The sequence below is a fragment of the Rhipicephalus microplus genome, unplaced genomic scaffold (genome assembly GCF_043290135.1).
Source record: "Rhipicephalus microplus isolate Deutch F79 unplaced genomic scaffold, USDA_Rmic scaffold_22, whole genome shotgun sequence".
In the NCBI taxonomy this organism is placed as follows: domain Eukaryota; kingdom Metazoa; phylum Arthropoda; class Arachnida; order Ixodida; family Ixodidae; genus Rhipicephalus; species Rhipicephalus microplus.
In genome coordinates this window covers 8,531,304-8,556,432 of record NW_027464595.1, presented here as the reverse complement: position 1 = coordinate 8,556,432, position 25,129 = coordinate 8,531,304, and the positions used below count along the sequence as shown (strand labels likewise).

Sequence of the window (25,129 nt, the reverse complement as noted above, 5' to 3'; positions counted from 1 at the left end):
CAATTATTTTTAGATATAGTGGCTCTGTTGGTTTTGCAATCTGATGTAAATATGAGAGGTTTAGTTTTCGGTTATTTTTATGAACCTTGCTATGTGACTTAAGGTTTTATATTACTGAAACCGTTTCGGTGCGGCATGTTGGGTCAGTCAAACTACAGATACTGCATCTTACCCAGCCATCCTTTCCACAAATAGTGCGCTCCTGCTTTGTCACAAATGTACGGATATGGCGAGAGAATTACAGATTGCATATCTCATAAGCGAAGTAATTTTGTTGTCGCATGAGCATCTCGTTACAATTTGCACGCAGACTGCGTACTCTAAAAAAGAACGTTCTGAAATACTCGCGTTCTTATTTTCAACAGGTACGAGAGTCCAGAGTTCAAGACAACCCTGAGATACGCGTTCTAATTCGCTTTTTTCTCGGAACAGCTGCCAACGTTCTCGAGATATACAAGGAGGTCATGAAAGGTCAAAGTGGCTCGCAGCTTGTGGCCTGCTCTCCGTGTGTGCGCTCCTCTCGAAAGAGCAAGGCATCACAGTACTGCCGCTGTGCATGGCTCTCAGAGTGTGCACATTAGTGTGTGATTCTATGCACGCGGAACAAGAGACTCGGTGCCATAAAGCTCAGTGCCGGAAGTGGTAAGCTCTATATCTTTTTACCGTCACTTGAAATAAAGGGTCCCCTAAAACAGTTTTTTAACATTCCTTTTTTTATCAGGCCACTACTGAAGCATCATTGGCACCAGAGTTCAAAAAAAAAACACTCAATATTAACGGAACTACGAGTATTGAAAAAGTACCTTCCTCCTCCGCTCCACCTTTCACTCTCAACTGCCCTCAACTCTTTCTTCGAGCGCTCGTGCCTAAGCTCCGCCTTGACGGCGCCTACGTCACGATGTGGCATGAGACCGCATACGCGCAAATTCTGCAGCCGATTGGATACCGGCAGTCTGTGCTGCACGTTCCACAGCCAATCAGACCAGCTGGAAATGATGACGTCACTGAGGCAGAGCGTGTCGCTTGGTGTATGGGTGGTTGAAAACCCGTTTGGCGGAGTCGCAGCGATCTGGAGCGATTCGCAGCCTTAAAGCGTTGTAATAAATTACACAGTTTACGCAAAGAGCTGAAATTGATCTCTAAATTAGCCTTGGAACTTGGTGTACCGGCCCATTTTGTTTGCGAAAAATTGTAAAAACTGTTTCAGGGTCCCTTTAAATATCTTTTATTGTGTCCTTTCAGCATGTGGAGATGTACCAGATGGGGATAACCTGTTTGCACATTTTGAACGCACAAACATGTGTACCTGATTATTGTTTCCAAACCTTCTCGACAATCACCACGCATGGTTCACCGCTACTTCACAAACTCGTGCATTCAATAAAGCTTTGTGAGCTCGCTTCTACATTTCGAGAAAACAAACAAACAAATGTTTAGGAATAAAAGAGTTTAGCATCAACCTTCATATAAATTCATTGGCATGCCACAGTGAACTTGCTGTTCGGCATTAAATCAAACAGTGCATCAGACAGCGTTCTGAACGTCAAAACAAGATGGAACAAGGTGAGGAGGTCGATCCCAGCTGGTCCTGACAGATGCGCCGTTTGATTCTGATTTATCAGAAAGTTTAAAAAAGGCTTTTAGCACCGCTTTCGAGCCGCGGTAGCCATATCCTCGGGCAGCAAGTGTTAACCCTTGTGTTGTTGCAGCCCTTTTACTGGGCCACAACAACATGTGGGGGTTACGTCTGGACTTCTGGTTGACAAACATTAGCCTAATGTTTCATGCTGACCGGATGGGCTTCCGTCATACCCTCGACTTCAAGGCCAGCCATGGTTCTCTCTGGAAAGTAGATCTTGCGATCTCAAACATTGTTGCTCAATTTCAATATACGAGCGTCATTGAGCATGTCTTTGAAAAAGTGCAAGAGATCTGCGCACGAAATTTTCAATGACAGCTTTAAACACATTAAAAAGTTAGCGTCTCTAACTTTCAGGCCAGTCTGCAGGTACTGTATACGAGACATTGCCCACCGATGCATCACGGATTGTGAGCTTGTGAAGCTGACGGCACTGGTAAGTGATCACTTGCTTCACACTTGCCTGCGTTAAAGGGAGCGCTGTATAAGACTTCTAAACATAGTTATCTGGACATCTGTATTCATGTAGTAATGCTCAAACTTGCTAAAAAATTGAAGTGTTTACTCAAGGCGCATTGTGCTTTCTTCTCTTACACTTGAAAACTCGAAATGTTTTATGTATATTTGCCACTGACATATCCAACGAAGTGCTGTGGTTTATATGGCAAGAGAAGCATATATACCCGTATACCTCTGCGTATGTCTAGTTCGTGCAAGGACTGGTGTGCTTGGAGCCGTAATATGGGTCATAAGCAAATGACTATCACTGTACCACGCACTCTACAATGCAGATTTGAAGAAGAGAAAAAGGATGACGACCATGAAGAGGCAATGTTGCTTTACAAGTTCATATTGCGGGCCCCGAGGTTGTAATTTATTAAAAGGCCTTGCCGAATTTTCAAGCAGGAAAGCACTTAGGTGCAGTTCAATTGCTGAATCGACAGGAAGCTCACCAAGAGGTACGTCTATTGGCGGCAACTCAGTCCTATAGAAATTTGGCCCTATCTAACTTTCATATTGTTTCGAAATGAAAAAATTTTAGCAGATCCCACGCACAGTTGCAATCGATGATATGTGAAGCACGAATGAAAAACAGTTATATGTCACTTTAAAATCAGCACAACGTTAAAAAGCGGAGGGAAATATGACGTACATGACTTCCGTGTCTTGATTATTAAGTTTCGATGTGTTGTTTACTTTCGTCATCTATTCACATCACGTGATACTAAAGTTAGTGTATGTGGAGCTAGCGAAACGGACGCGAGCACGCTATAATCGTGGTTTGTTGTCTTGTTCTTAGACTACACTCGTTTCAGGGTTATCATGCTTGCACCAGTCGTATATTTTCGTCATACGTGGACGTCACGTAAAACCAACTTTGCTACATGTGGAGCTAGCAAAATGGCCACGAACGCATCGTGAAGGGCCCAATATACTCCAATGTAGCGTTGACGCACGCGCATGCGCACGCTGGGCACAGTGACGCTTCGTTAGCAAAACGCGAGCAGTCTATAGTCTGACTCCAGGCGCGGCAGGCGTGACCAGCGTCTGTCGGCGCGGCCCAACGGCAACCAGTGCGAAATGCGACATGCTGTATTTCGCGTCAAAGCTTACCTAGACTGCACTGCGTCTACCTCTTTCTGTGACAGAGGGACGCCGGACGCACTGAAATGAGCATGCGTCAAAGCAACGCAGTGCGGCGGCGCCTGCTAGTGTATGGCAGGACCAGCGCCTGGCGTCGCAACGCTGGCGTGACGCGACGAAATGAACGCCGGCGAGCACGCGCACGGCGTCACGTCAAAATGTAGTGGCGTAGTCATGTTCTCACATGACGTGTAGTAATGTTCTCACATGACACGCATCTCAAGGTTATCATATTTGCACCAGTCACATATTTTCGTCATCGATTGGCGTCGCGTAATACCGAGTTTGGTACATGTGAAGCTAGCGAAACGGCCGCGAGTGCATCATGAGCATGCTATGTAGTCATGTTGTTACATGACACGCATCTCATGTTTATCGTGTTTGCACCAGTCACATGCATTTGTCATTTATACACATACCGTAATACAAAATTTGGTATATGTGACGCTAGCGAATTAGCCGTGAGCGCAACGTGAGCGTGGAACGTAGCCATGATGTTACATGACACACATGCCATGAGTTTCATGCTAGGGTCTGTCGCTTGTGTTTGCCATGCAAACATGTCATGCCATAACAGTTTTGCAACAAGTCATGGGAACGAAATCACTGCAAGAGTAAGGACCACGTAATGTGAGTCATGATTTTCATGACCTACATGTCATGATTTTCATGTTGTGACAAGTCAAGTATGCTCGTCATACAGCCATGTTATGCCATACCCAGTTTGGTATCGATACCATTATCAGAACAGCCAGGAGAACCAAAATTCGTGGCGGATAGTTAGTTAGTTAGTTAGATAGATAGATAGATAGATAGATAGATAGATAGATAGATACGCTGAAAGTCGCCGAAGTTCACTAAGAAATGCTTCGCATTTAAAATCACTGATAGTGTCGTGCTGTATAGGCAGGAAACTTACTACATTACACGTCTTATTCCATTGGTAATGTTGGTATTATGAAAGTAAAAAATTATTTGAAGCAACCATTGGGGCTATGGTTAGTATTTAACAGGAGATCTTTTCGGCGTGTTGAGAACTTGTAAACTCTCCCACATCCACATACATATTGACAAAACCGACAATTTATTCTAGCACATCTAGACTTCTCATTCTCACAGCTCTCTGCCCACTAAGGGTATAGTATGTGGACGTTTACGAGCTGGAACCGCGCCATGGATATGAGACACGTTGAGCTCTTAAAGTTTTGATGATGTGGTGTTCGTTTCCTTGTAACTGACATCACACAGTTACCTACACAGGCGCCTGGCATTTCACCTGCATTGAAATGTGACCACTTCGGGCGACACGGACCTTTCGTTTCAGGAGCGAAAAACTGTTGCCACTGTACTACACAGGTCGACGCTTAACTGGTCGCCTATTTTCTCAACAAATGCCACTCAGCGGTGAAGTACATAATGAATAGGGCCCGTCACAGTGTGCGTGTGGATTTTTTATCGCGTAGGCGGGCTACAGGCTTTTATAAAGGAAAGAACGGCGATTGATAAACAGCGCAGTTTGGTGCCAATAAGTCTGCCTTGGACCAGAACAATAGCGTTGCCACGCTGCGCAGGAGTGATAGAACAAACTTTAACAGTCTTTATACTGTTTTCGTCAGGCTTCTCTCAATGAGTACGCCTCCGCGCTTACTTATATCGGGTAATTCCATGCCAACTATCCCAACCGTGCCTTCACCAACAATAACTTTATGTCAAATAGTTTGAGAAAATTACACAAATATATGCATTAACCCTAAGAAATTTTTCCAAGGTATTTGCAGCGTCAAAACATTTTTGCGTCCGTGGCCGCCATTTGAAGTTCAAGAAATGGCGGAAAACTAGGAATAAAAAAAAATTCCTATAAATTCACTGTTTCGCACATTATTTCAATACTTGCTTTTGGGCGTTTTTTGAGGAACGTGCTCGTATTACATAAGACAGTTACTCATCATAGCTTCAAAATCTTCAAAGCGCACACAAAACTAAGCAAATTGTTGTGTTTTCGCAGAACTTCGCTACAATAAAAACCTTCAATAGAAAGAATAAATCATTATCATAAAACTCTGCGTAATATTTACTGTGTAGAAATATTTTTGTTTTGCCAGTGTGTGGCACATAGCACCGAAAATAAAACTTTGAACTTGGCAAAAACGCCCGTTTGGTCTAAGTTGAGACGTCTGTAGTACTCTTAAGTGCTCCACAAAAAAGTCTGGTGAAAAATGAATAAGATTGATGATCATAGCAACTTTGTTCACAAAAAGTGTATTCGAAGTCATTTTTCGTATTAGTAGAGAAATACATTTTTGAAGTTTATACGCGTTATTCCATTGTATTGTTTTGGGGGCAATACAAACCAACTGAATTCGCCGCATAATTAAGTGGTAGTGCACTTGCAAAACATGCTTTAATGTTCAGCTTATTAGTACTCTATTTTGTATACCACATATTGTGGTAAAGATATAACAATGCAAATGATTTTACGTCACTACACTCCAAATAATGAAACGCGTTGCATTTATTGCATGTGGCTATGAGACTCCATTGACGTAAAAAAAAAAAAAGATGTCGCAACGTTCATATAGATCGTGCGAAGGGGCATGATCGTAGTAAATAACCGCGCTCACGACCCCTTCGCACGATCGCACAAGCTGATCCACACAAAATTCACCTGTGTATTCCGCAAACGGCGCACGATGTGACGACGTCCTGCGCATTCGCGCCTATACCGCATGGCGTCCATATGTCGCGACAGAGTATGCTAAGCTGCTTTTTCTCAGCTTGTTTGGGTGGCTGCTGGCAACAGATATTGATTAAAGTAGGAATCGTCAGTCTGGTAACATGCACTGACTTACAGCTATCATGAGATAATATCAGATTCTTATATGGCGTAGTCGTCAGCCGCCGCCTGTGCTTTGTGCTAATGGAGTAAGTAACGCAATTCATCATTGGGAGCGTAGTGACGTGCAGTTCCTTCGCATTTTTATATCCTTACCTCTGTTTAATATAACCTCACTGGTAATGATGGTTGAATAAACTTCAAAAATGTTTCTTTCACTAAATAAAAATGGCTTAGATTATACTTTTGTGAACAAAATGGCTACGATTACCACCTTAGGGTGCTACAGACGTCACAAATTAGACTGAAGTGGCGTTTTCGCCAAGTTTAGAGATTTATTATAGAGTCTACGTGTCACAATCCGACAAAACAAACGTATATGTACATAATAAATTTTACCTGGAGCTAAAAAAAGTAATTTACGCATTCTAATAAGGGTCGTGTTTTGCAGCAAAATTCTCGAAACACTACAATTTGCTTATTTTTTGGTACACTCTGAAGAGTGCAAATTTTTAAGCAATGATAAGGAACTGTTTAATAGTACCAGCATGTTGCTGTAGAAACGTAAAAAAGCAAGTATTGAAATAATGCGCGAAACAATCAAATAACGGAAATTTCTTTCGTACCTGTTTTCCATCATTTCGTGAATTGTAAAGGGTGGTCACGGGCGGGAAAAGTTTTTGCCTCTCAAAATATCTCGAAAAATTACTTTGAAACTATTGTCCATATGTGTGTAATTTTGTCAAACTATTTCGTAGAAATAAATTTTTATCGAGTGCTCTGGTGGGGACAGTTGGCGTGGAATGACACTACTTGTTCTGTATCTTGCTTTATTTATTGTATGTCCAGTACGTGCGAGTGAGGCATAGTCACTTCCGGAAAAGTGTAAGAATTGCACGGCGATATCACAATCCTAGCATGGAGCAACGGTCTCGCCTCCGATCCTCTCTCGCCATATTTTTCTGTGCTTTCTCGCGTTCTAATAAGGCCACAGTGTGAACGAAATCGTTTCGCATTTACTCCAGTGTCGGTGTCGGTGTAATACATTGTTTCCAAAAAACAAAAATGAGAATTTGCTAATGCTGAAAAATTGACAAAGATGTAGATAAACGAAGCGACAAAAATAATGACAATAACAGTGATTGCTATACATGTGCTGCGCCGTAAAGTGCAATGCTGTCACAACAAAAATACGAGTGAAGTGCCAGCAAACAAAATAAAGGAATGTTGTTTTGTATTTCAAAAGATATCATGAAGGCTTCTCAAAATAAACGTAGCTTTAGTTTCTGCAATATAATTCAGGTTTTCAGAGCGAATAGTGTTCGACTCACCAACGTGCCGCCCCTCCAATTAATCCTTCAAATGCCACAATCTTCAACAGCCTAAGCTTTCAATGTGAGAAGCATCTATTTGTTTAATCCTTTGCTTCGTGCTACTGTTTAGTCGGTGGATGGCAATCGTTTTCTTGCATGAAACGGCAAAATTATTGAGGTCCTCGATGTAATCACTGGCAGAAACTAAAGTAAAAAAACTTTAATATAACTTATATTGGGCTAATATCTTGTGTTTTGCTTCCCTGTACAGACGATATTGCTTCTGTGCTTCAGGCTATGTATTTTGCAAGGAAGTTTACCCGAATTCTCAGAGATGGACAACCCTGCGTCCTTCTCGTCGGCGAGTGCAACCAGGTGACCATTTCTTTCAAATAGCACTAGTGGTATTTATACACTATTTTATATCATTAGGCTAATTGAAAATGCAGTAATGGCTTCTAGCTATTATACCCCCTTTATTAATCAGTAAGTGCACTTCTCCGCATTTACATTCCCTGAACTAATGGCAGCACCTGCTAAGTTTCAAGTCGAGACAAGCTCCTAGTTGCACGCACGGCGGCTTGTCTGTTATGCCTGTTTATGTCAAGGGAGGAGAGCCTACATTTTTTATGTCCTAGTGCAAATAAACTGTGCACGAACAACCTCTTTGTAGTAACTGCCTAATCAGCATTAACTGGCTACATAGCAGGAAGGCTTGCTTTACAATTATGAAAAAAAAAATGGCAGCATATCCACGGAGTGAATGATGGAGAGTGGGGCGAAGAATTCGTCCGTCCATTCGTTCTTGCTTCCGTCCGTCCATGCGTCCGTCTGTGTGACCGTCCATGCGTCCATCAGCCCGTCCGTGCGTGCGTCTGTTCATGCGTCCGTCCCTGCGTTCGTCCATGCGTCCATCCATGCATCTGTCTATGTGTCCGTTCGTCCATCTATTCAACACTCCAAGTACCACCGTCTCGCATCTTTTCATCATATATTCCCCATATAGAAGCACCGCCACCCAGCGGACATTCCAAGGACTAAACGAGAGGTGGCACACGCACATTTTCTTATGGCTTGCGCTTCGGGTCCACTTCCCACTTTTAACCACTTCGAGGTCATGGTATATACTAGTTCACTGTATTCATGGCACTGCGGCCGAACGCTCGCTAAACCTTTCGAAAACCAAGGAGGTTACGCCCAGCGAGTATGGCGTAGCAAACTTTTTCAGTCAGATATTGCTCAATGTACATGCCAATGGCTGCTAATGGGAAATGAGAGGCGGAGAATTCGGCTTTTACATTCTTACGGCTTGCGCTTCGTATCTACTTCCCATTTTAACCACATCGAGTTCATTCATGGTATACACAAGTCCATTGTATTCATGGCACTGTGGCTCAACGCTCGCTAAACCTTTCTAAAGCTAAGGAGGTCACACCCAGCGAGTATAACGTAGCAACCTTTCTTGTCAGATAGTGCTCAATGTACATGCCAATGGCTGCTAATGGGGATCGCAGCCTGCGTGTTAACTAAAAGCCGAATGCTCCTGTCTCTCATTCCCCATTAGCAGCCATTGACATGTACATTGAGCACTATTTTTCATTGTGCAACAACGCACAGAAGAAGTCTCTCACCGGCACCACCTTGGAGGTCAATATGTTATACTTGTTGTATACTACGGGGGACGAACGGTTGCCGCTATAAGGAGTTTTGCCCCTAAAAAGGTCCATTGAATCAGCTTCGCTTAGCAGAATAATTGAGATAGGTGGTCTTTATAGGGGCAAGCGGTTGCTTGTACAACCTAGAATAGAACAAGATTACATTATTGTAGATAGTTGAAAACTAAATTATTAAGATGTTTCCTTCGTATTCATTTTGAAGTCCCGTATAGTTATCTCAAACACTGAGAACACCTTGACAACTGGCGTGTCACACAGATAAAGCTGAGATCTTGAAATGCAGGTGTTGAACTACTTGGTATAAGTGGCTATTTCGAAATTACAGAGAAGAGCAACATAAGAATAAGATCAGCCTTTTAAATTACTGCACAGGTTGAATAATGTTTTGTCGGTTCATTGTTCGTTCCGCTATATCGAACATGAAGTTTCACAATAAAAAAACAGTGAGAAAAAGTTGCTCAAGAAGGGCGAACAAACGAAACCAGGCATTGAAAAACGTGAAGAAAATGCTGTACATAATATTTATGCATGTTTATGTGATAACTACACAGTTCCGAATGAATCCTAACTCCTCAGAAAACAATGTTAATTATGCTGCAGCTTTTATTATTTATCTAACGTATATGTCTGTGTATAGTGTTTTGAGTTGTAAAAATACTAGTGTTTCGTCACTACTAACTGCGGGAACCAATATTCAATCACAAATTGTTGCCCAATCATTGGCACATAAACAAAAAAAAATTGAGCACATGCTAACAACTTCTCTTCACTTCAGAACGAGGACAGAGCAGGTGTGCAGCACTGCGTAAACAATTGTGGACGACGACGTTGATTTTAAAATAAGCTTTGCAAATGCGCATTGTACGTCGCCCATTCTGATTCCTATCTTTCCTTTATGACAGGCTGCTGACTTACAGCTACCTGTGTGCCTTCAACGCCTGGCTAGTGCTGTGTCCACACACCCTGTCATACGATTGGCAGATGGGCAGTATACCTCTGGTGACGTCACCGAGTGACTGCAGGAATCTGGCTACACTGGCGTTACTCGCTTCGCTATTGACTCTCGGCTGGCGGGCTTTGACGACAATAAAAATAAAAAGCAGCGTGAGTTCACATAATGTTTCGGCATTCTCATCCTGCGCGCATTGCCTAAAACTGGGACAATGATCATTTACTTTAATTTCATTTATGCCATTTTTTTGAGGAAGGGAGATACTAAAATGCAATTGTTTGTGTTGATCATGCATGGACATAAAATGGTATATTTCCGCCACAAAAAATATTGTGTTGGTTTCGAAGACGATCAAATTTCGATTCTAGAAAGCACTATATGGCGTCAATTTCTGAGAAATTTAGAATTAATTAGCATCACGAGGTCAACTTGTGTTTGGTCTTGTAGCCAACTTGTAAGAAGTCGAGGGGACCAGTATTTTTATTCTCCTCACATCTGAGGGCGATGACGCCTAAACTTACTTGCGCAACTTTTTTCGTATGTTGCTTTCTAAGGAAGCTTGACATTGCTATATTTATTTGCAGATGGCTATACGATACTTGTCCTTTCACAAGGACGCGAGTTATATTGTCTATCAGCTGGATTATCTATCAAAACCGGAGAACGAGTTCCTCTGTGACGGGACGAGTAGTCTCAATAGCCCGTTCAGACGCGGTTCACTGTTCTGTCTTTACAGACATAAATTAATAAACATGAATGACTATAGACACGCATTTATATTGTTGCGAAATTCGTGTCCTTGTGTTCTCCACTATTTTATGCCCTCTGCCATAGACAACATTCAACTAGCCAACTTCATACGTTTGTTCAAAAAATTATATATTGGGCTTTCTTGTAGTAACAGTCCAAACTCTCGATATGACCTAATAAAGCTTCATCATTGAAGACTTATAACGTGCTTACACATCATCAAATAGACGCAAGCACCACACAATTACTACCTGAGACAGAAGGAAAGTTTAAAAGCGAAAGTAATCATGAAGGCAGGGGGTGCAAACACAAACACAAATAAAGGGATGAATACAACACAAACCCCGTCTGGGTTCCTTCTGTTGCGTTCCATTCTGCATGCGTTACCTCCTTCATTATGAGTCCTTACAAAGAAGTTCAACTTGCAGCCACTTCAAGTATTACCTTTAACATTTGTGCACATGCGCATGAGTGTATTTGTGTGCTTGCATGTGTGTCTTCGGGAGAAACGTTCTGTAATCATATGCGCTGCACGAAATTGTTATTGATAGCTGTATACTAAGATAGGTGGAGAGTTTGAAGTGATTGTTATTCCATGTGACGCATGTAGCCTGCCGGTGGATCAAGAGAACAACTGTGTTGCTACAACAATAATGAGCGGCTGCGCGGCCATTCATTAAGACTACTGGTGCCCCTGTTCCTGACAGTGCTGCCATTCCTTCCGGCATCCAACTTATTCGTGACCGTTGGCTTCGTTGTAGCTGAGAGAGTCCTCTACATTCCTAGGTAATACCATTAACAGTGCAAATTACAGTGGTTGCATGTGTACCTTTGTTAGCCGAAATCGAGTGGTGTTCCTAAGACGGAGTGATTCGATCAAATATGATATCTGAAAAGCAAGTTTTTAGTATGAATTGAACTGTGCAAATTACGCCCTTCTAAAAAAACGTTCCAACCTTGAACTAGTGGTGAAAGGCTAGAACTATCAGTGGAGCTACTTTTCGAACTAGCTAAGTTATGCTCGTAATGCCAAATTTTGCCAGAGATCCTATATTTTCACTGGTAGTACTAAGTATGCCTAAACATGCCAGACAGACATGTCACGCTACTATCGGTTACTTTATGTTCTGATTGTAGTCAGGTTTTTAAGCACCGTTACGTGAGGTCGCAGGATGTAATTCCGGATGTGGCGGCTGCATTTTTGATGGAGCCGAAAGTGCAGAGGGGCTGTGTGCGTAGATTTGGGTGGCAAACAATCTGGCAAACGAAAAGCTACACTGAGATACACCAAAACTTGTATTACGAGACGTGACGTTGAAACGAACGTAACTGACAGGTGGTCACAAGAAAATAATGATATTCATGTCTTGTACGGCATCATTAAAATGCCACGCTCAGGGTGCTCTCACGACCGGTTCACTAGGTTCATATGCACAAACATCGATAGCAATAGACGTGGCTGATGAACATAAATGACGAGGGCAAACATATATAGGTTATGAAACGCGCGTCATATATGAAATTATATACACGACTCTTTTTTGGTGAGCTTTCTACTTTTATACTTGCTGTATATATACCAATATTGGTACAGCGTGACAGGAGTGGATGATGCACGTAAATGACAGGTCATGTATTGAATATACCATGCGAGTTTCATGAGTATAGTATGTACTATATTGTACATACATCCGTGTATGTCAAGCACGCGATACATATAGCGAACTAAATGTTCAGACTTCAAAACCTTCATTTGCCTCAGATACAAACTAGGTAATGTACGCGCATCTGTACTGACTGCTTTGCATCGCAGTGATTCCTTTAGTTCGTGGCTTCAACCACACTTCTTTCTTCGCGAAAAACGCTGTGTATCCTTTAACGTTTTACGTCGCACTTGGCTCGCCAATCAATCAACAGCCTTTCAGAGACACGCGTTTCTCATCTTGTGAAATGCACATCACTGACAAAAATTTCAGCCTTTATTTCTTCACCGTAGCAAATTCAAGGTTTTTTGTTTGATCTTCCAACTAAATATAAGATGCTGCAAACCTTGCTGCAGTGGATTTCTTCCTATTGCAGCATAGGCGTCACGCTGCTGGTGGCTGAAGGGATGTCCCGCCTCCACACGTGGTGCTCTAGAGTGCTCCGGTGGTGCCCCACGAGCCTCTGCTTCATTCTAGTGGTGCTCTTCGCGGCACGCACCTGGAACCGGAACGGCGTTTGGACATCCAGGAAAGCCCTGTTTGAGTGGGTGAAATTCATACTGTTTTCGCGTGAAGTTCAAGTTACTTCTACATTCCCTGTTAGTCATATGCTGAATGTGAGTCTATTTACTGTCTTTTTTGTGTTTGTGTTCAATATGTGTAAATTATGTGAACAAGACATTTTGTTTATTCCAGATCTGGTATAAGAGACCTTCCGGGAAACGCAAAGATGCATTACAATTACGCTAATTTGCAGAAGGACACAGGAAACTCGGACTTGGCCATCAAACACTACAGGCTAGCAATCGAGTGAGTTCTTTGTTGTTGTAGTTTTAAAGACGAAAGTCTTTCTTGGGGACCTTCGATGCAAAAATTTTGGTCTGTCTATTTGTCGTTCGTCCATTCCTAACGGTACCAGACACGGCACCAGCGGATACCCTAAATGGCCGACCTCATCCGCAGCGCCCATCCATGTTGCTCAAGGCTCACCGTTCATACTTGTAGCGCTAGCGTTTATCATTCGGCGCTGACCATGCAACGCTTGCATGAAAAGGGATGTGTTTTCAACGCTTTGCTAAGACGACACGGTAGTGCCACCTATCCGTCACCTTGCGTTCTACACCTTACCACCTCTAAGACGGGCGTGCACACCCATCTAAGAGCCATGCATTTTGTTTTCCAATATAACTGCCAGATAGCGCTTATGTCTCAGGTGTGACGTGTCTTCGTGCGCTCGTTCGCCTGTGCTGCGTGCTCGAGGCACTCTAGCGCAGCGCTTCCAGAATACCATTCTCCAATTTTCTTGCGCAAAACATCAAATAAACGTTTTGTTCAATCTTTCCAGACGCAAGACTATCGTCTTTCGACAACATTTGCAGATTAACATGCAGATACGGGGCCAATATTTATTCGACGCTCCTAATTAAGGGTATTCTTGTCTTGACGCTTTGTTTATTATTTATTCGTTTTTCAACTTAGAAGTATTTTTAAGCTACGCTGGTCAGCAGAACAAAGTGACATTCAGCGAAAAGCTACCACCGTTACATGGGCACTCAAATAAGACCATTCGAGTCCTTAAACGAGGCATCGAGATTTTCAAACAGTACAGCACGGGATTTCTAAGGTGATACGCCGGCCAAACAGCCCTTAATCCTTGTCTTTTAAACTTTACTTTTAACAAAATGGTGTCTGGCCACTATTCTTTGACAGGACCGCATTACGTAAGCAGGTTGAGATGAAAAGAATTTAAGAAAAGGTTTATTCTTATAATGATTGATGAGGCCATCGCTTGCGCTGGTGATGGCGTTAAGTGTTTATTGCAGCGGAAAATTGGGCGTAGTAAAACAGGGTGATATTTGATTTATTCCTTCTGCTTTTCGCACCCCAGGTTGTGGCCAGATCATGCCAGCGCTCACAATAACTTGGGCACGGTGCTGACATCGGCGAAAGAATCTGAACATCACTTTCGATACGCCTTGCACGTCAACCCAAACCACCCAGGAGCTCATTTCAACCTGGCCAATATCTACAGGTACATAGGGTTTCCCTACTTTTGAGGCAGTTAAGCAGTACAGTTAGCACAGCCAAGCTGCAGTGAACCACAATCACGAGAAAGAAAACCGAGAAAAAACAAAACAGACTCTTTCAACGCATATTGGTAATGCATTGGTAGGGTCGTAATAAAAGCCTTACCAACCCAACTGTGCCTATCGTTTGTTATTTTGTCTGTTGTCATGACCACGCCTCGCACTTCAGCATATGCTCGACCTCTCATCTTCTGTACATGCTTCCAGGGTAATCTTTCGCTCATTGATTCCCAGAAATCAATCTATCCTGCAGTAAACAGTTTGCCCATGAATAACAAAAATAAATATCCTTTGTTTTTCCCGTACAGTAAGCAAGGCCAAAAAGATGTCGCAAGAGCCCTGCTGGAGCGTGCGGTGGAGCTTGACCCCGATTTCTGCGAGGCCTACTCGTCGCTTGCTGTCCTCGCGGCTGACAGAGGTGACCTAGCTGAAGCCGAGAGGCTGCACGAGATGGCGTTAAAGAGCGATGACAGAAATGCCGACGCCCGGAATAACTACGGCACATTCCTTCAGTCACAGGGTGAGGCCGTCTTTAGAGTAACTTCTACTCCTCTATATTAGGCTCAAGTCGTGCCACGTAGTGACAAGATATGTACTTTCCGGCAGCTAAGTAACTTGTCACCTGTTTAATAAACTATATGTTATTCAAATCAGCTATAGCCCTAAAAACCGCTACTGCAACTTATAAGTTTCCCGACCTCTGGTCTCAAAGTATAGCCATTATGTCGAGCGTAATGAAATGACTGGATATGTTTCGCTGTACAATTTTAAGAGATTACATCGTTATCTTGCATGACTTCTGAAGTTATCAACAATATAAACAAGATATGTTGCAAGGATGGGTAAATAATTAAGCGTTATGAGGTGTGGCTGCCTAGCATGATTGTCTACACAAAAAAAAAACAGGTACTTTAAAATTTGAATACTGCGAAAATTCTGCAAAAGACGAAGCGTGAAACGGTTGAACTAAGAATGTCACTAGTACGGCAACGGGTGTAGTTCAACTCCAATGACAACCCTTTTCCATCATTTTTCATCTCTAATTCAACCTAGATTACTTGTTGGCATTTTCTGCTTTTCAATGATCTTATTCAGGTAAGCATGTGCTCTTTTCTTTACAGGCCGCGCTGAAGAGGCCATGGCACAGTATCATCATGCTCTCGACATTCAAGAAAACCACACCGTGGCACTTCTGAACGCAGCTAAGAGCCTTCGGAGCATGAATCTAAACATGCAGGCCGAAAGCCTCTACAAGAGGTTAGCTACGAGGTTATACCTACAGCCGACCATCCTCCTTAGAACAAAGTTAACCAACGAACCTCCGTGGTGTTGTGACAATGCTGCGCCGCGATGACATAAGAGGCGACCTAAAGAAAGAATATGTCAATTTGATTCCATTTACCCACCCTTTCTTTTACAGCATGTCCACATTAGGTAATCCTAAATCCGCCAAGACCATGTACGATGCCACAAATAATTAGTTTCTCACCTGTTCAATCCGACAGGAGAAGTCACAATAGGGAGGACTTTAAAAGAAGTGAGCATAAACCTAAAATGCGTTTCAGCCTCCCTAATTCGTGTAAGCCTTTCAGATAGCAGTGGACGCATTAGTGAGGCAGAGCTGTGGCGCTATCGTTCGAAAGATCGCCTCAGTTGTACTTAGTGGAGTAACACCGTTGTGTGTTCAAGGTGTGCATTTGAATGTAAGATCTTGCGGAGAGACATCCTACATCATATGACGTCTCAGATATCAGAAAGTGAATTTTCCAACCTTTTTAACACACTTTTCTTGTTAGCCTAGACTTCCTACAAAATCATTTTGTGGCACACCTTCTTAGCGTTGTTTGTAATCTGTGTAATGAATGACTATGCATGACAATTTTGCGACTGATGCTCTTAAAACAAACAACAAGCAGCTGAATCCATCAGAAGCAGCCTGAAGAAACACACGTTGCTGTTAAACTAACACCGTTTATGCAACACGTGAATTAGAAATACTAGTTGATTTCTCTCAAATTCACTGTCCATGATGAAGTTTGGTTTATGACGGACAGAGCCCTTGCTGCTGAGCCAGATCCACTGGTGATGGACAACCTCGCTGTCTTCTACGTCAGCGCTGGGCGACTGGATGAAGCAAGAGAGCTGTTCAAGGATATAAATAAGCGTTTCCCGGACCACCGCGACAGCAAGGTTCACTATGTGAGTAGGAAATGACGAACAGAAATGTTCGTTAGGGAGTAATAATTTGTAATAGCTGGTCTGTTGGCACTCTTGGACAGTGCGGACTGCTTCTTTTCACGTGAGAGAAAGTTCGAACAAATCACGAGAGACAATTCGCGCTATATTTTTTATTACTTCTTGGCTTCGATAAAATTGTTTGTCCATATTTTATGCTATTTACCATTACGCAGAATGCACGGTATAAAAAAATTTGGCAGCGGTTTTTATATGCACTGTAGTTTGGTTGTCCCTCATTAAAAAGAAGCTATGAAGCACTTGCTGAAAACAGGCACGTAGGCAGAAATTTTTTTTTCGGAGGGGGGGTGGGGCACTTCTTCGATTTTGGGGTGGGCGCATCCTTGAAATGGTCATTTTTGCTCTCTGTGCCATGGCGAAAAACAATTCTGGTAGGAGACGGGGCACGGGCCTGCTGTGCCACCGCGTGAGTACGCCCCTCATTGACAAACTAAACACAAATAGTATAATAAAGCCTAATATAACCAGACAAGGACAGTATTTTACAATAATAAATGTCTTTTGTGTGAAGTGGTTTAACGTTCAATTTTTATGACTCCAGCATTATACATACAAATAAAATTATTAGGTTATTACCGCAAAATTTATGCAAAAGTACGTCTCGGAAAGCTGCTTACGTATTACCAGCTAAGTAGTTATAAGAGTACAAGACTCGTATGCGTGCTTTTCAATCAGCTGACATACTCGCAAGAATAATGTTACGAGAAAATAATCGCACATTCATTCTAATATAGAAGAAAAGTCAAGAGAGTGTCAAAGAAGAGGCATAATTTTCAGAGTGTTGGGGTTGACGCTAACGTATTTTTAAAGATATATTGAGAGACGTCAAATGGGAGCAGAAGTTGCGTGACTGTATATTGTGTAGGCACTGCTGAATCTATAGAGCCAAATTTCTTTTTTTCTCTAAGTAAACGGGGTTGTATTCCTGCTTTGTTAGGTGAAAGCATTCAATCAATACTGTTCTGGATTTAAGGTATTGTAGAAAGCAGCATACAGTGTTTCGTTTCAACTCCATTTTCAGGCTCAGCTCCTAATTGAACTTCGAAGTTTTCGAGCTGCTGAGGACCTTCTGCTCGACGTGATCGACCACAACAGCACTGACAGAGGTGCCTTGCACACGGCTGCCCTGTTATACCACCACATCAACCAAACAGTCGAGGTACTTGTTGCATTTCGTCAAGTCGATCAATCACTTATTCTGTGTGCAAACGATGTATTTGACTCTGCATAGAAAATGAGTCGCTGGTTGCTCTATTTGCTGCCTGCGTCAACTTAAAATTGCTGTTATTTATTTCTCCTTTAGCTTGCCTGATTGATTACTGCCCCTTAGCTGTTTAACGAATTGCATAACATAATAGTGTGGGCAATCTTGCGGTCCTTGTGTAAATCGTACCTTTACTGCTTATGACTCAAGTAACTTAATTTCTCGCAAGAGTTTAACAGTTCCCAAATGTACTTTAGACGTCTGAAAAGAGTATTTTGCGCACACATAGAACAATTTGTTTTTAATTTCACATCTGCTTCAGAAAGCAAGGAGTATAAGGGCTTATAAATCGTAGCCTTTAGTATGGAGCAGCCATGTTTCAACGAGATAAAAGAGCTGATTTCGTGGAAATTGTGGCGTCCGCATTGGTGTCAGTGTCGTTGGTTGTGAGTGAAAAATCGTGATCTTTATGTGACCGAAGAATCGAGAAAGACGCAAAAGAAATGATTAACTAAAAATTCTCGGTCTGAGTGGGGATCGAACCCGGGTTGTTTACGTGGCAAGCGGGTGTTCTACCACACAGCCACGCTTCTTCTTAAAAAAAAAAAAAAAAACACAGCCACGCTTCTGCTTGCGAATACAGTGGAAATAACTTCCTCCTCTTGGAAATACAGTTAGAGTAACTTTCACGCTTCACCAAACACACATACATGCTTCATAATAGAGCATGAATTATTGCAAGAATATTGCGTGGTACAAGCACCACTGGCCGTCAGGACATGATATTATCGTAATGACTTCATAGCTTGAAGTCAGTCACCCACTGCAAAAAGCACTCATGTTACTGCTTTCTGAAGGCCATGTTGTGGGTTCATAGCAACTGTGGAGATAGGTTTGCACAAGGCTTACCTACTATGCGCAACCGTGTAGGGATGCGACGTCCTCCACTGCCGCTGCGTGCGAAGATGTTCGTCGTTTTCTCCGGCACGGCGCAGAAACCACGTACGAGGCAGGATAACAACAACAACGGGTTTATTAACCCAAGATGCAGCACAGTGCAACACTCACTGGCTTGCAGGCCGTATAGCAAACTCCGCAAGTCCGAGCAAGTGCGTTTGCCTAGGGCGCTACGACTCCCGCACAAGGACCTAAGTCGAACGCTCGAACGAGAAGCCGCCTGCTAAGCAGCGCGTAAACCTCTCGTGGAGGCCTGAGAGCATCTGCCGCGACGAGCGAATCGTTGGGCGCAACACAGCTCGCAGGAGAGGAGGATGTCGCGCGCGCCCAATGGGAAATGGCACTGCGTTGTGACGTAGGCCCGCGTAGCGTGCCCGGACATGCCAGCGCGGGAAGAAGCCGACGGTTGACTGGCTCAGACCAAGAGGCGCCCTGGCAGCCATCTTAGTGGATGCCGGTGCTTATGCGCGCCCGGGCTACGCTGGTGGCGCGCGTGCGGCAGCTGGGGAATGAGGCGCCAGGTAGGAGGGCGGTCTCGATTCCTACACAACTTATAAAGATTTCCAAAACTAAAGGTTTGAATTGCGCACTAATAAAAAATTATCGCTATTGCGTTCAACTGTTAAAAGTGAAGCTGAATGGTTCCCAATTTTTGTTTTTTCCAGCTTTATAATCAAGATATAATTGTTTATCAGATCCGCCTAATACACAAGGGTGGATGGCTACTGGGTACATTGAATGACATCATATAATCAGTAGGGATGCTCTACCGCTACCGTACTGTTGAACAGACCGTATAAAGGGCCTGAACTACAAATTACTTTAACTTGTGAATATTACTGTATTAACCGCGTTTCACTACAAGAACTGGGTTCATATTTTAAATGCATACAAAATAGGCTAACTGTGAATGGTGCTGAAATTCATTTCTATAATTAGCGAACATGCTGCGCATTTTCTTCGTCTGGTAATTATTACTGCTACTTGTTCACAGCACGCTTGCAGAACTTTGCTTTGAATCAATGTGATTCATTTTTTAATATTCCTGACTACAAGGTTTATATGCCATTATACTACCTCAGCTCTCAAGGGGATGTTACGAATTTGCATAATTATGGGGCACTTGCTGCGTCCCCACTGAGAGTTCCCTCAGTAGCCCTGAATACAATTGAAGATTGTATGAACCGCTGTGCGTTCTTGTACTATAAATATGATCAATAGATTAGTGAGTCTTTCTTAATCTTTCAGGCACTGGAATACGTATTAAAGGCTCTAAAGTTGTGCGCTGTTGACGACCACCTATGTGCAAAAATACACAGCGACCACGGTGACATACTGAAGGACCTAAATGACTTCAGCTCATCGGCACAGGTTCGTACAAGGCACGCGCTTTTATCAGAGTAATGAACCATTTTTTAAAACTCGATGACATAGCTTGGGCAGAATAATGATGTTCTGAAAGCCTAAATAAACACCCTCTTTTGTTTTAGTTCTTCACTTCGTGTCTGTACATTATGCCAACACGCATAATATTGCAATTGTTTGGACATAATTTCCCGTAGATTAGGTGTGCCTAGATAGTAGCATTTTGAGTTGAAGTAATATAAAAGCACGTTATAGTACCAGGAGCACGTATTACAATAATTTGATATTTTACACTTTACCTTAATTTTACATGGAGCTAATCAATTTTCTGGCATGATGATGCGGAATAAGTTAATGTAAAAAACAAAAATAGCTGTTCTATACAGCACGCGATTTGAGAGTAAATATATATATATATATATATATATATATATATATATATATATATATATATATATATATATATATATATATATATATATATATATATATATATATATCACTATTTATGTACTTATTTTTTGTAAATATAAATTTCTTACCTAATTGGAGACATTTATTGGTATCGCACCTTAACAGCAGAATCAATATCCCTCCCCGTTTATTATACGCACTTATGTTGTGTGGTTAAGCATGTAAATGCTATTATAAAGTTTTCTCAGGATATTTTTCAAAGAAATTTAGAAATATTTGTCAAACGATTGTAAATTGCTTATAAAGTCTTTCCCGTGGCTGAGTCACTACTTATAAGGCATGCTTATAGAAACCCCTGCTTGAAATGCCTACTCTACTACACCAAATATCTGCTGTTTCTTGTGTCAATAACATGCATAAAATACATAAAATATTTAATGTGCCATTTCGTTTTCTGTTTCAGAGCTATGAAGTTGCCATTCGTCTGGATCCTGATCTTGCTCACGCTCATCTGAACCTTGCGGTGATCAGGCACTTGGAGGTTAGCTTTGTTGTTGCGAGATATAGCAACGCATTGCAATAACTGGTTTCATCATGCGTTAATATTTATTGCCTTCACCGAAACACGTAATACTTAGTTGCCACACTTGGGCTTAAGTGACTGCTTATAAATGCAGAGCTCATTGTGCAGGTTATTCTATCAGAAATTTTATGCTACATGTTATTTTCCAGAGAGACTACCCAGCTGCATTTCGACACTACCAAGTGGCCCTCTCTCTGGATCCAAAGAACAAGCTCATCGTAGACAACATGGCCAAGTTGAGGCGACGAATCACTAGGCCACTGCCCTTCTACGACTGCGTTTAGTGCTGGAGCTTCGTCGGAGTGCAATTACCGCGCCACCTATCGGCATATATACATTCACGCTATGCGTTTTCAAGTGGCTTCACGTGTTCCCTAAACTTTACCAGTGAGCAGGCAGACATTCCGTTTAATTAGCTCGAAGTGCAGAATGATCGTATCTTGACTCCTAAGTAGCAGTTTGTGTTATAGGTGTATGTACTGCGTCATTTATGCTTCAAACACCCCGTCCTATTCCACAGTGCTGATAACGAAAAGAAATTGTGAAACTTTTAGTTTTTTATTAGTAAGGTTGATATCTTGTGAATAGGTATTTTTCAGACACCGGGGCACTCTGTTTTTCCAATTGGCGAAAACCTGTGCCTTATATATGCCTGTTGAAAGTACGTGATGTCGCACAGTAGTTTTTATGGAATAATTGTGATACTACACTATGAACTCGTCTCACAATGTTAATGTTCAATGTTCGCACGTTAACTATTTGCCCCTGTTAACATATATGACTTCAAAAATACTTCCAGAGAATTTCGTTTTTAGGTTCAAGAAAAAAAATAATAATGCACTGGATTTTTCGCCCAGATTTCTGATGCACGAAAACGTTTAGATTGTTCACGTGGAGTTTTAATATCAACACAAAAAGTAAATGTCTACTACGATCCTCTTTTTATGTAGTTTTCTTTCTACGCCATTAAGAAGAAATGAAAAAAAAATAGACGACAACACTGAATGAATGTATTACTGAATGTAGCATGTGTGTCAACCTACTTGTCTTCACCCTCTTTGTCAGTATCTATGCGGTTTGCTGTAGTGAAAAGTACCACTTCTTCGAGTAGTGGCATAAGTCTATGCAACAACGTGCCTAGATTTCTGATTGTCAGAGTTTTTTTGCGGGTTATCTATCACAATGTAACTCTCTCAAAGTGTGACAGATTTGCTCAGATGTGGTTCCTGTTACTGTGTCGTTGTGTGCGTCGTGTTATAAATGTTTACGAATCAAGTAAAGTCGGAATGCAGCACCGGAACAATACAAGGAGATCTCGCGAAAAATGTCTGACGTAATCATCGCATCGCAGTGCGCGTAACGTTGAGCGTGTTTCCGTGACCTACAACGTTTCTGGAAAACCTGTGTATGTTCGGATTTACAGGACGTAATGAAGTCAGTTGTCTCGAGCTGCTCAATGTCTGCGAATGTAAAGTAGAATATTTGTTTCTTGGGGGAGAACGAGAGGAGTGGCAGCATCGTGCTTAGAACGGCAGGAAGTTCAACTAGTTAATACAGATTTGTCATAAATAATGTACGCACGTAGACACACAAAAGAAGAGTCAAGACAGCACAAACGCCGTGTTCTTGCTGTCTTCTTCTATTTGTGTGTGTCTGTTTGTGTCTGCGTTCTTTCTTTTACCCTTGTACTATTGCCCTGTGACGGGTTTTCCTGGCATTATTTTTCTTATCATTTTTGATGTTTTTACGAATTAGCAGTTGACTCTTTTTCGTTGTTTTTAACATCTCCAGGTCCATGAAAATTGGATGGCACAGGAGCAGCATAGCACACCAAGAAGTTGCTAGACCTAATCTTACCAAGTTTCTTAGGTTTTTTCCGTAGGACTGCGGTGCCACAAACGCTAAAAACTGTTCGTAATACTCCACGGTGTCTAGCCGCTATCAGAAGCACTGACAGTAGCACATAATAGTTCAGAAGTGTGCTTGTAAACAGCAGCATGTGGTGGCAGAGTGCGACAATAGCTGTTGGATGCGATGCCACTCCTTGACTAGCCTGCGTAACGCTCACGGTGTTTCTGCACAACCCCCTCACCAGAGGTGTTGGAGCGGTGCCAACTCGGTCAAGTTGCAGCTGCATGTTGACATTACTCTCTTCCTCACCTGCAGTAGCTTCCAGCGCCTCCACCGGCTTGCAACAAACTTCTCCTCACTTCACCCTTTCCACCACACGCAATGCTCGAGCGCACGTCGAGTTGAAACTTTAGGCCTATTTAGTTTCGGGTCTGCGGCTACCGTACGGGCGTGGCCGGCCATTGTAAATGGCCAGCAGGCTGTGCCCGTATGGGCGCTGTGGGCACGTGACTAACCCCCGCAATCAGAAAAGGTCCTCGACTTGAAGTTGACTTCAAACCGCCTAATGTAGCGCGTTTGTGTTGCCTTGGCACCGCCTAAGGACAGCACGTTCGCAACGTGCTCGTGCTGCATTGAAGTCTGTGGCAAGTGAAGTTGAAGTCAAGCAGCGTTTCTGAACGCGGGGGTTAGTCTGTCTAATCTCTCGGCTCGTTTATCTGCAATGAAACTTGCACAATACCAAACCCATCTACCGTGTCTTTGCGTTTCAAAAGAGCGTTTACTCGAGTAAACGCTACACCGAGTTTCGCTTCAAACCGTTCTTTCAGAGCCCGCGTCAACGCCCGTTTCAACCTGGTCAGCGCCGTGCGCACCGCTGCTGCTTCGCATCCCATCAGGTTTCAGTCTGCAGATATGGTCCAGAATTTCTTTTACCGTCGTGGCGCTCAAAGCATCGCAAAAAGATATGTGTGTTTGGCCACAAGGCGTATACCATTAGCTTCGCCACATTAAAAAATAAACCATTACTCAAGTTTATACTTGTGATACGTTGGAGTGAAAAGCCCCCCAGAGGTCGATCTACCAAATATTGGTCAGTCGGTGCTCAGGTTTATAATAAAGTTCATGATGTCTGTATGTCGTCACCGGAGGCAGTGTCATCACATTCCTTGTACGATTGCGTGCTAGTTGTTGCCCATGGCATTTTATTGGCTCAAGAGTTTGCGTATGTGCCCTTTGTAGGAAGTACACAGACTGCCCGAGAATATAGAACTTTAAGAGGCTTTCGAGCACCTTACGTAGCCGTAACAAAAACGTGGTGTTAATGGCGCATGGTAGGTGTTTATCGTGTCAACAATGTTTATGTTGCCTTCCTTCCACTTAGCTGCATAGTGGAGTCCTGACTGCTGGATGAGCTTGCAGGAGTCGGTATTTGCATCGCCTTACTTCACCAGAGCCTAGCAAGGGTAGTATTTTTTTGTAGGAAGTTGTCTCACTGTGTAATCGTCTCGTTATTTGTGTGTGTTCACGGCTTTCATGGATACTAATGCTTGCCGACGCGCAATCATCCCAACTGATGTGTTTATAACGTCGATTAGAAGTGATGTAACCGTGCTGTGCGTGGTTTTCGTGTATCGGTTGAGACTACCCGGAAAAATCATAATTTTTGCTAATGTTGAATGACTGAATCTGTTTCGTACACCTATTTTTATATCCTATTGGGATAAAACTTTCGCGTGTCTTTGTCCCGTATGTGTGCTTGTTCATCACCCCATCTATTAGTGCGCAATTTTTGGAGCTGTCACATCACGCATTTGCGCTTGAGTGTTATTCGTGGATGTACAATTTCGTAAAATACTTCATGCTGTCATGTCCCACATTAAAAAAAGCGATGCTTTCATGCAA

The 25,129-nt window shown here is 42.6% G+C and overlaps 1 protein-coding gene across 2 annotated transcripts; it reads left to right on the top strand.

Moving 5' to 3' along the window:
• Positions 1-25,129, top strand: LOC142786311 (protein O-mannosyl-transferase TMTC1-like). 2 transcript variants are annotated; one of them, XM_075883932.1, is made up of 15 exons: positions 1-642; positions 1,997-2,075; positions 7,701-7,804; positions 10,008-10,209; positions 11,418-11,593; positions 12,887-13,054; positions 13,207-13,320; positions 14,399-14,542; positions 14,906-15,117; positions 15,719-15,854; positions 16,652-16,796; positions 17,875-18,012; positions 20,263-20,385; positions 21,257-21,334; positions 21,526-25,129. In XM_075883932.1, the coding sequence occupies exons 1-15, from the start codon at positions 557-559 to the stop codon at positions 21,658-21,660; spliced, it is 2,040 nt and encodes a 679-aa protein (XP_075740047.1). In that variant the 5' UTR covers positions 1-556; the 3' UTR covers positions 21,661-25,129. The 2 variants fall into 2 exon arrangements, with proteins under 2 accessions (XP_075740047.1, XP_075740046.1); XM_075883931.1 differs by lacking the exon at positions 1-642 and having other exon boundaries at positions 1,294-2,075.

Excerpts from the sequence above, each read along its gene's own strand:
- LOC142786311 (XM_075883931.1), top strand. The coding sequence starts at position 1,908 with ATGTCTTTGAAAAAGTGCAAGAGATCTGCGCACGAAATTTTCAATGAC. Across the intron at positions 13,321-14,398 it reads CACTACAGGCTAGCAATCGA|GTTGTGGCCAGATCATGCCA; the intron begins GTGAGTTCTTTG and ends TTCGCACCCCAG. Across the intron at positions 16,797-17,874 it reads GCGACAGCAAGGTTCACTAT|GCTCAGCTCCTAATTGAACT; the intron begins GTGAGTAGGAAA and ends CTCCATTTTCAG.